Source organism: Cibotium barometz, chromosome 17, assembly GCF_041138505.1.
Source record: "Cibotium barometz isolate CiBa-2024 chromosome 17, ASM4113850v1, whole genome shotgun sequence".
NCBI classification, from domain to species: domain Eukaryota; kingdom Viridiplantae; phylum Streptophyta; class Polypodiopsida; order Cyatheales; family Cibotiaceae; genus Cibotium; species Cibotium barometz.
Window position 1 is genome coordinate 50,117,850 of NC_141062.1, and position 12,004 is coordinate 50,129,853.

Genomic DNA, 12,004 nt, shown 5'->3' on the forward strand with positions numbered 1-12,004 from the left:
AGGTGAAAGTTGAAAATAAAGATTATGCATGCCAGCCTGATGATCAACACAAGATAGGCAAGGATTGGGGAGAGCTGCAATATCAGTTTGCTTTAACCATGTTTTATGATAATGCATCTTATAATCTTTTATGCAAAGAGAGGGTAACCACCATCGGACTATATACATCTTGGATGGACAATCTTACGGAAGCTAGTTTAGCTTTCAAGAACAAAGAAGACAATATAGTGCCGGTGATTGAAAAGCTTCGTATTCACATTCAAGGATATTTGGATCCTGAAGACTTTCGGATTGCAGTAATAAGGGAGTCTTATGTAATTCTTGATGTGAGTGCATTGACCCAAATAAGGATTATAACCACTCTCATGCAGAAAGGAAAGAACGATGCTATTCATGCAAGTCTCCCACCACAGATACTATTCCCTTGCAAGTCACATTCAGATTTCCAAAGCAATAAACAAGTCGGTATTTTCTTACTTGGTATTCAGGAGAGATCAGGAAGAAAAAAAGTCTGGTCTCAATGTGTTAATTGAAGAAAAGGATGGAACAAGTCTCCTCTCAATGTGTCAACTGAAGAAAAGTGGACTTCTTGAAGCGGTATCAAGATTGTCTTTGCCAGGTGAGCTACTTTTGAAAGACTTGAACTTCATTGCATTGATGTGGTGCGTCAGAGTTTCTACTAACTGGCTTACAGAGTCACTGCTGCCAACCCGCAAAAAGAGATCGTGTTGAAGGTGAATAGAAGAGCCTTTGTTGCCCCAGCATATGAGCATTTGATTGTTCCTTAGCTTTTTGGAGAAGAGACTTTGTTGCCCTAGCATACACGCATTTGATTGTTCCCATTGGCTTACACAATGCCCCAACCACATTCAATCGACTAATGGATTATATTTTCGAAGATCATACACAGCTCACAGGGACTTTCTTTAAATACATGCACCCCACAAAGGAAATTGGGTATTCAATACATGTGAGAAGGCTAGACTCACAAAGCGTTCCAGAAGAGAGGCGGTGTACCCAAAGTTGTTGAACATGATTGCATGTCTTCTTAATACTGGAGGATTCAAAATATCTTTTATGTGCACTTTTGAGTAAGTATATTGGTTTAGAGTTGACACAAACAGATTTTCGACAGAGGTTAGCTGTTTGTAAGCCAACGGACATCACCAGCCTGTGACATGAAACCACACATTTTTACAACCTTGCAAGCATAAGGAAGGCTTTTCTAGACAAACAATATTTTTTTGAAAACCTTGCAAGCAAAAGGAAGGCTTGTTCAAACATGTTACATGTGAAACCTATTGGAAAAGCATTTGGTCAATGCTCCACCCTCATGTTGTTTCTATGTGCTCTATTTTGTAAGGCCCCCTTTACGAGGAGTAGCCGTTGTGGTGAGCACCCGGGCACCCGGCAGTTCCCAGTTTAGACATTGAATGGTAGCCAAGTGTGGCCAAACAGTTAGGAGACAACTTACGTAGACTAGGCACTCTCATGGTTGTTTCTCGTACCGATACGAACCTATTCGTATCGTACGGTGTTCGTACGATATCATTTGGTACGAGTTCCCTCCCCCCCCCCCCAAAAAAAAAAAAAAAAAACTTCCAAGTGCTCAAAATAAAATAGAAATCTTGCTCAACAAAGATCCCAAATGCCCACAATACTTTGCAACTTTCGTGTCCACTCAGAATTCCATATGGGATTGCTAAGAGACCTATAAAATTTAGCAAGGTAGACTGGTAGTGTACACTTGATTGGTAGGATGAGAGAATCTTGCTACATCACTTAGAGATCCCGGATATAGGTATGATAGACAATCAGATCCTCAAGTTATGTACGAGGGAGAAGATTTGGACAAGGCCATTTTGATCTATAGAGGAGTCCCTACACCTATCACCTAGATGCACTGCCCGTAACTGTGCAAGGACGGTCCCTTAGTCATAAACACTACACTGGGAGACCTTTGGTATCACATTACCCCTGTAGGCTCTTTTTTGGAGACAACTGGGAGATCCAACTGGGAGAGACACATCTCCATGTTCTAGTTCCTCAAGCACTGTGTACTCCTCCCCCCCAACATTCCCTCACATTCAAGCTTGAAGCTCCATAGTTTGTAAGTGTTTTAAAAAAAAACCGTATTTTATCATACGGTATCCCAAAATTTCATATCGCACCAAAAATTCCCGTACGGTATCGTATTTTTGTACCGTGACAACTATGGACACTCTACCAATTAGAATGCATGTTTGTGTGCGCTAAGTGATCCCATTAGTGAGTTTTGGACACTAAACAGAGAACATATTGTTCTCGAGTTGCGGGACCCGTTTGAGAGTCCTAATTGTCTCAAATGGTCGTGGGCATTGCGCTAAGTCTCTCTAGGACTTTGTTGTAGTCTAATATGGTCCCAATCGGATGATATGGTCAGTTGGTCATTTTGGACTAATTGGCTGACGTGGCCGACCTACGTCCATCCCGACCTTGGGTACTGTATATAGACCAATTTGACAGCCTTAGTTCATCATCGAGTTCATTGTGTTCAAGCACTCTCGTAAGCAAGACATCCTTCGTCTAGAGTTTGTCTAGATCACCATCAAATCTCCTTACCTCGAGCACACGGGTGGGCGGATGCCATCAGTTTGTAATCAAGTTTGCAAGGAGTAATATTCTTTGCTGTCCACTTCTTTCTACAATTCAATGCTTTGTATTGTGTTGATCTTGCTTCCACTATTGTGTATTCTTACAAAACCGTCTAGCAACCTGTAGTAGACACATGAAACCCTACTTATTGTATTCTACCACCTAACAGGCAAAGTCACATGTGTTTTCACGTGTTACTTGTTTTCTACAATAAGGCTAACATAATAAAGAAAAAGCAATCTATTTCTATTATTTTTGCCAACAAAATAGCCTATGGCCTTTAAAGTGTTTTGCTTTTTACAGATTGGTAAGAAGAGGGAGGGGGTGGGTTTGCAGGGGGATACCTTAGTAATAGGCCCTTAGTAACAAGTTAGCTTAAGGAGAAAGCATGGACTCCTCCCCATCACGCACATGCACGGGAAGAAGCAGAGTAATCACCTTACCATTGCCACAACTGCTATGGCGGACAAATAGGCTGGAACTATGCACTGTGTGCGTGGAGTTGTATGCACTGCTAAAACTCGCACACCCTGGCTGAGCACTGCTGTACTGGTTGTACTAGAGGTGAGAGCTGCCCTACGGCTGAACAGATCTGTATGGGGCTGCTTCTCTGCTGTTTGAAGAGGTTGTAATTGCAGCCAACAAAGAGTGCAACTACGGCAGTTCCAGAAAAGAGCCACATGTGCAAGGACTTGTATTTTTTAGCGTAGGGAGAAAACTGAGATCAGGGCTGTTTTGTATTGCTTTACCACAAGTTTTTGTTATAGAAGTCTGAAGTCAAGCATAAGAATGTCAGACTCACACAAAGCATTAAATCCAAATATTTGGAACAAAAGAATATCCAGGGGGACTGGCCATTTTTCGGTCCCCAATACTATGTATAAATTGTTAAGATCTTACTGGCCAAGCCTTTTACACATCAATCCCATATAGCATAGAAAACATTTCGTTACATTGAGATGAGAGGTATGTCAAATATTTAGAAAACAAATTTCATTTTCTTCCTTAGACTGGTCCCTCCTTTAGTAGATCCTTCTATAGTCGCAATTTACCCGCCCAGAGGCGGCTTGGTCTTCCCGTCCAAAGATGTTACAACTTGTGGCCACAATACCAACCGGGGCTGCCGGACTCTGAACTTGGGACCTCCCCTCCCCAAGTCACAAGCCCACACCACTATGCTACATGCCCATTGGCCTTCCTTGACTTGGTTTACTGGATGCCTAAAAGAAATTCCTTCCCCAGATAGAAACATTTCGTAATCTTCAACTCTGCTAGTTTGAAATTTTGTGCACAGTACCTGCTCATATCTCCCACAAAAAAAAAGCCAATGCAACTCCAAATTTGTGAGCAAATAGAACTTGATGTCCTCTACAACTTTGCAGAAGACAGCTCAGTCAAATTTTGCACCATTTGGAACTGCAAAGTGATCTTTAGAGAGTATTTTTACATGCATTACTAATAATGTTTTTTCTCCCCAAACACTAAGGATCTTGAAGTAAAATTTTGTGAGGGGCTTAGCAATAGCATGGGAAAGTTGATCTAAAAGGCTTCTGGAAGATGTTAAATAGATGAAGAGAACCAAGCTTTCTACTACACGGTGGTTTAAGACTGCTCAATTACAACCAAAAACTGAGGAGGGAAATTTAAAAAATCCAGAAACTCATCCCTGATACCAAATGTTAGAGATTTGGACCTTATTAACTAAGCTAACCCTAATTTACACACAAGAATTGAAAGAACTACATCTTGACAGAGTACAGAGAGACAAAATTGAGAAAGATTGCTAGGCTGATTTCCATTAAACAACATGCCTCTTTAATAGGCAGTTACAATTGCATGCATGTAAAACCAATTTACATGTTTAGGTAACACCTACACCTTGCATGTTAGATCATATCTACTTTTGCATGTGTCCACACTTATCTGTATGTCTATATAAAACAATGAATTGGACTATGGTATAAACCATATAATATCCAACAGTTGTCCAATTGCTATTTTTTCATTCAATCTTTAGAGTAAAGGAACTAAACATTTACAAAGTAGTGAAATAGTTTCACGTAGCTCTGTGCAACTAAGGATGGAGGTTTAAAAATGCACACCACGCTATTTTTTCATTCAATCTTTAGAGTAAAGGAACAAAACATTTACAAAGTAGTGAAATAGTTTCACGTAGCTCTGTGCAACTAAGGATGGAGGTTTAAAAATGCACACCAAACATATTCATCCTTTTCTTTAAGGTTCACTAATAGACTACTAAAAGAAGGAAAACATACCTTTCTCTGTCCGCTTGATCGTGCCAGATGCACCAATGATGTCACCGATATCTAGAAAACTCTTCAATTGCTCATACTTGTCTTTGGGAAGCACATTTTTCTCACAATAGAGCTGACAAAATCACAAGAAATTTCAACAAGGTGATCACTAACCTAATTCTATTCACTTGATATCCAAAAGAATCAGCCACTAAGACATTAAAACAAAGGTGACTATGGATGCTGCGTGCTGAAAGAAAGAGCACAGGTTGTAGGCCCAAAGCACAAACTGTAGAAGCCTGGAAACAGTTGATTATTGCTGAAACTGAGAACGAGGGAAGCTCGTAGGTGCTTACAAGCATAAGAGACTGTTGCTACAACCAATGACCTCCAGCAGATATGCAAGAATGAGATGAGAAGTGAGGGGAAGGGTGAGAACCCTTATATATCCCTCCAGAGAGCTGGTCGGCCAGCTGTAGCAGGCCAACAGCTGTCCAGTAGCATAAAATGCTATAAAATGCCTTAAAAATGGTAGAAAAATCCCAAATAATATATGCTAAATATGCCAATGCAGGGTCTCATAACATGACCAGTACAAGCATGAAAAAAGGTGATGTAGACCCTCTGGAGATGATATATTCCAACACGTGTGCGTGTTTGTGCGCATGCAGGGCGTCCATGCAAGTGTTACAATTTTCAACTTCTAAAGGGCAGCACATATAGCCTTCTCTTGCCTCACATGTGAGCTCTTCTCCAACTGAGGCAATTATCTACTGCTACTGCACGTGGCAGACAGCATGGGCATGAACCATTTACCTTCTCATGCACATCTCCTATCTGAGCATCTAGTGGCCTTCCTGGTGGCATTTTCCAGCTAGAAAGCTACTCCTGATCTTCTCGCATAGAACTCTTGTGCTCTTTGTTCAGGGTGAGCCCCTTCCTTGCTTTTAGGTTGTGGATTTTCCGAAATGCAACTTCAAGTCCACAGAACTACAAGATTAAAGATAAATTGGTGGCTTTTTATCTCCTGGTAGATATGTGCATACATGACTTCTTGTGACAAAATGGGAATTGATAAAAAGGCTGAATCCCGCATACAAGATTATAGGCGTCCCCCCCTCTCCCCACCCATCCCTCCTACACACATGCATGCGCACACAATATTGAAGCAAGCCAGCTAAAATATGCCCTATCGTAAGCCCTATGAGGTCTGCCTTTGCATGCCATTTTTTCATGTACCTGAATGGAACCCAAATCATCCCTTAGAGTCAAGAATGTGAGTTTCCCAAATGCACGGCGTGCAATGACCCTTCCTGCCACAGACACAACATCTGTCGCCTCATTTGCTTCTTCTCCACTCATCAGCTCTCTATAAAGGTTTTGAAGCTGCAAAGCAGTATGGGTCCTTTTCCATGAATATGCATAGGGCTCATGTCCACTGGCTCTCAAGTCTTCAGCCTGCATGCATAAAAAGCATCATAGTCCATAATACCTGGGAGCTTTCTCCTAAAAAGATCATGAATTGTCAAAAAGATGGCAAGCATATACAATAGATGGATCAAAGTTATCTGAAACCCAAGAGCTCACAAAAGATTGAAACATTTTGATGTGGGAGAAACATCCTCCCTGAATATTTGAGTTAAATCTGAAAATATTCATGGCATCTAGCACTTACGCTGTACTTCAGAGGTACTAGATTCTAGAAAAAATGCAAATAAGGTGGATAAGGTAACACAGCACATTTACATGAGAAACACCCAAGTTTCTTTAAATAACAAAAATTCACTTGATAATTGAAAACTCAAAACATTAGGCAATCAGCTTCCACATATAAATTTATAGACCTTTATCATATGCTGAAGAATAACAATAAGGTTCCCTACAAGCTCAATATGCTGCCCAGGATAAAAAATCAACCAGTCTTCCATGGTTGCATTCAGTACCTGTACTCATCCGTTGAATAACTTCAGTGCCTTCCGTTCCGTTCTGTACTTTCAGTACTCGTACGGATAACATCTTCGAAGCACTTATGGGAGAAGACATACGGTGTTGTTTTGACCCAATTTTCCCAATCAATACTTGCCCCAATTTCCCCAATTTCCCTCCAATTTTACCCAATTTCCTATAATTTTTTATATTTTTTATGTGAATGTACTTAAAAGTATTTATCTTAATGCATACTTTACGTATCCGTATGATACACGTATCGTACCGCATCATACTCAACCACTATGCAGTCTTCTACATCCATGTCTTGAAAAAAGCTCCTATGACTGGACATATATTGACAATGTCTTGAGGAAATTACGAACATGAGGTGTGCCTGGCGCACACAATTGCATGAAACTGAAATGGAAATGCAAAATTGCAAAATTTCATGAAAAAAAGTTGAGAGAAATTGCAGAGAAACATGGGGTGGATCATAATTGGGAAGGAGATGGTGAGGAAATTTGGGAAAAATCAAAACTTTAAAGGAAAATTTGCTGGGGGGGAATCTTCAAAGGGAAACAAGAAACGGAAATGCAAATAGAAATGAGAAAAGCAATGTTATTGCACTTTTGGCTAGGAAATGACCAAAAAAACTGTTACTATATTCCAAGAGTTTCAATTTTCATGGTACCATTGACACACACATTCAGCTCCAACACATAGATGCATCTGTCATGTTACGACAACTTAAATTTTAGGGTTTAGCAAACCGAGTGGTGAGCCTTGATTTATAGAGGGACAAAAGACGCGATAAGAGTGTATGCAAGGGTGCCAAACGTGAGCACATGTATGCTAACTATCGTAATAGGAAAATTGTGAATGCAAACCACCTGACCAACACAAAATGGAAGTAAGCGTATACTTTGAAAACACCACCACTCGCGAGGTCTAGACCATCCCCTATTAGCTCTACAACATTCTCCAGTGCAATAGAGCAGCACCGCCCCAGCCTGTAAAAATTGACACCTTGCATACTCTATTAGGGGAGGATGGCACATGATGAGCCTCATTTTTATATTGTATATGTGAGGCTCATGTAGTACTTCACATTTTCTTTCCTTAAGGCACTGTTGTTTTCATTTTTATAATACACATGTAACATACGCAATACTTTATAGAGCTATTGGGTTTTTAGTAGCTGTTGATAAAATCTTTTTAAAACCCCACTTTTAAATCACATAGACCCATTGGATTTTTAGCAAACATTAATAAAATCTTTCTTTCATTGCCACATGTTTTTAGCATAGGTAGCTAGTGTACTTTCCAGTTACTTGGTACTTCTTATAGTACCGTTTGATCTCTTAGACCCTTTGGTTCTTTTGAGGATGTATAATATAACTTTCTTTCTTTCTTCTCTCTTTGCACTTTATACCATCAAGAAGAGGATGGCATCTGATGAGCTTTGTATACACAGGTCCACATGGTACATGGGCATGTTTTCTCTGGTGTACGCTTCTTGTTTATTTTCATGTATTTGACATCCAGTTATTCATGGATCATATTTACTCATTTGCAATCTTATATATCTTTTGGGTCTTTTGTAGTTCTTTAATATAATCTTTCTTTCTTTCTCTCTCTCATCCACTTAGACCTGGCTCATTTGCACACGAGCCAGACATGGTTGTCCTCAATCGAGACATCAATGTGTGCGAACACCGAGCTGGTCATAATTTATAAGTGAGTTTTGGTCACCCAAAACTTAATGAAGTGCGTACACACTCACTTATAAATTAGTACTAATTCCTAAAGCTAGGTTTATGACCAATACTTACCACCTGTCACATACCACATAACCATATCAGCAGACAGTTTCACACGCACGGTTCACAGACGGATGTCCCCTTACCTGAAACTACACATTGGTCAAGCAAGCATGAAAACAACATGCAATTTCAATTGCAAGCAAGCATATAAAGATGCTATGCAATGCAGCATTAGTATGAACAATCCCCGTTCGTGAGACTATACCAAAATAGACGTGCTCCAGGCAAGTACACGAGGTACCAGACCCAATGGAACACCAATCCACCAAGGATTCAACCACGTGTCCAAGAGATAAAAATATAAAGAGAGAGAGGGGGGAGAGAGAAAAGGGAATGGAGATCTTGCACAGTACACCACATTGAGCGAGGAACAAGCCCCGCCCCCTTTCAGAAATTTATTCAAGAACAATCCACAGGCATGCTGGCCAGGATCAATACAATCAATGAATACAAAACAAACAAATATACCGATGTAGGATATCCACGTCGATGTCGATGTCGATGTCGACGCACAAGATCTCTGATGTCGAGCACACCACGAGGATGACCCACAAGTATCTCTCACCGGGCTAGTACCAGATCCAATATCCAAATCCAATGGATCCCAAGTCCAATGAATCCAAATCCAAATCCAAGTCCAAGTCCAAGTCCAAAATCCAAGCTCCGTATCTAAGCTTTGTGTTTCATTTTCATGTCCAAGCTTCATGCCCAACCTATATATATATACCTAGATGAATCCAAGAACATGCCCAAATTCACCTTTTAAGAACGTGCATGTTATATACTCATGGTAGTCTGTCACCAATTGGCCGACCATTTGGTCCATCTCCAGTTTTTGCGTCTCGTTCACTTGAGGCCAGGCCGGTGTCTCATGTGAAGAGGCCAGTATTTTGCTGACATGGACGGGAGCCAGACTGGTGCCACCCGTGTGTTAGCAGGATGGTGTCATATGGATGGGAGCCAGATCAGTGCCACCCGTGTATGACCTGGACTGTGTTCGATCCATGGGACTGTCACGCCATGGAAGAGCCAGTATTCGTGCCGTGTTTTACCTATGGGACTGTCACACCTAGGGAAACTCGTGCCTGGAACTGTGTCTTACCTATGGGACTGTCACTCCATAGGAAGACCAGGTTTTTATGTTTTATGTCGTGCCAGTTCTGTGCCGACAGATATTTTGTACATGTTCCATGAACGGGAGATATGTCCATGTTACTTTTTGCACATGCACACATGATTTGCATGCTTGTAACTGTTTTCGCATGACATGTATTTGTGTGTTTGCCTGCCTGACGTGTTACTTACTGAGCGGGGACGCCTGCCAGTGAGTCGTGAAGTCTGCCCTGTATTCTGACGAGTTTCAATGCATGTGAACAGGTGGTAAGTATATGGTACACGTTGTTTTAATGTTTTAAATTCTAACCCTTTCATTTATAAGGTTAGGGGTTCACACTTATTTAAAAGTGGGCACCCCCTTTGGGCACCCACTTTGGGGCCAAGGTGGGGAGCCTCACTTTTAAGTGAGTGTGGGGGTGGGCATGGTCACCAACCCCCACTAATCCCCCACATGCATGCGTGGGTATTATCAATAGTTAACTCCACCTTAATTTATTAAAAGAAATCTCTCCCTTCAAGCGTAGAAAAAAACCATCGCTTCTCTTTGGCGTGGATTTTTTCACCAACCGGCGACTCTCCCCCTGTACGCTGGCGCATGTTCTCCCCAAGGCGGCTGCTGAATTTGCTGTGCTTAGGCGGCTACTGGTTGCAGCCGGCTGCCACCACTTGAAGGTTACTTGCCACTGTGCTCCAACAGGCTGCGCTGCTTCCTCTACGCCATCTCCTACAGGCTGTTTCCCCCAGGCGGCTGCCATATTCTCTACTGCTGCGCCTACTACCCCAGGCGACTGCTGAACCTGCATCTTCACCAGGCACTGCTGCGCCTACTTCCCCAGGCGACTGTTGAAATCTACAGAACAGGCTGCGCTTACCACTCCTTCAGGCGGCTGCTATTGCTCTCAGACGTGGGCCAGCCATCTTCACAGGGCATTGCTACGTATGTGCTGCTACAGGTGCCCTTCTTCCCACAGGCGGCTAAACCCTTTATTTGGTGGTTGTTTACCCACTGGCTGCGTTGCCTTGTCTCTTTGCAAGCAAGCGTGGGCCAACTTCTCTCCACACTACAGCCAGGCTTCTCCACCAAGCAGGTTCTCCTTCTTTCACAGCAGGTGGCTGTGATCTCTTGCGGTGACTCTTGTCTTGGTGGTTCACCACGAGGCAACTGCTTCTTCATCAAGGGTGGTTTTCATCTTCTTCATACTTCGAGTATGGGTTTTCTATCAACCATCTACAAGTAAGTGATTTTCAGATTTGAGTAAAGCATTTAATGTTTAAATCTGATAAGGGATTCATCCCTCTACGGCCACACCCGTTCAGTGCCGGGTTGTCCAAGCTCTATTGGAGAACCACGGTCCAAAGGTGCTGAGATCGGGAGAGCCAGGCGTTAGTACGAGAGCGCCTGTTTGTGCGTGGTCTCGGAACACCAGTGAGGCGCTCTCCGCGGAGTCCAGTGAAAGCACAGGACCGTAGCGATTGGGCCACATTAGTGGTCGTTCTGCTTCGAGTTTCTTCATCGAAATCCGAGCCTATTTGTTTGGTACTGTTTTCATATGTACATGGACATTATCTGGTTCTCAGAACCCATGGAGCATTGTATTCATTAAATACTCCCAATAAATATATCATATATTGAGGGGGGGGTCGGCCCGTTCCGGCCCCAGTGCTGGTGTCCATCTTTCCATTTCTGTTCATTTAAATTCAAGTTGTTTTAAAGTTGTCCATTTCAAATTTGTGGTTTTAAAGTTGTGCTATTAAGCGTGTGGGTGTCCAGCGGAGTCTTTCCCACTTGACGGGATCGGTTTCATTGGTATCAGAGCACGGTTATTTCCCTCTTCCTAGTGGGGAAACGAACCTGTGTACTGGACATCCCGCTTTTAGCAAACTTTGAACACAATGGACAGCCAAGGCAACCCTTTGGAAGTGCCAAATTCGAGGGGTCCTTCTAGTGCTTCTCGTGGGTCTGATGCCCTGCGTGGTAGGCACAAGCCCCTTGAAAAGGTTCTTGATAGTGAATCCAAGGGTCAACTGTCTCCAGGAAAGACAGTTATGCTTGAACAAGACCCTGATGCTATGAAAGCTGAAATGGAACATATGAGAAAACTTTTGCAGGCTCAAGAGCAAGAATTGAAGTTTTTGCATGAAGATCCTCATCTACAAAGTGCTATTGAAGCCAGGAAGGCTGATGCTATGGTTGATGTAACCTTTGAATCAATGGCTCGTGAAGTGGGCAAGAAACCAAGGGAGTTA

The 12,004-nt window shown here is 42.2% G+C and overlaps 1 protein-coding gene across 4 annotated transcripts in view; it reads right to left on the reverse strand.

The window, feature by feature from the left end:
* LOC147630138 (lysine--tRNA ligase, chloroplastic/mitochondrial-like) overlaps positions 1 to 12,004 on the reverse strand; it is a 66,813-nt gene that overhangs the window by 23,025 nt on the left and 31,784 nt on the right. For 2 of the 4 annotated variants that reach the window (XM_086811755.1, XM_086811757.1), the window contains exons 2-3: positions 6,129 to 6,347; positions 4,911 to 5,022 (exon numbers count right to left, since the gene is read on the reverse strand). In XM_086811755.1, the coding sequence (XP_086667881.1) occupies positions 4,911 to 5,022; positions 6,129 to 6,347 (331 nt within the window). Of the gene's footprint in view, positions 1 to 4,910; positions 5,023 to 5,705; positions 5,913 to 6,128; positions 6,348 to 12,004 lie in introns of those variants that run through there. The other 2 variants (XM_086811758.1, XM_086811756.1) reach the window with 2 other exon arrangements.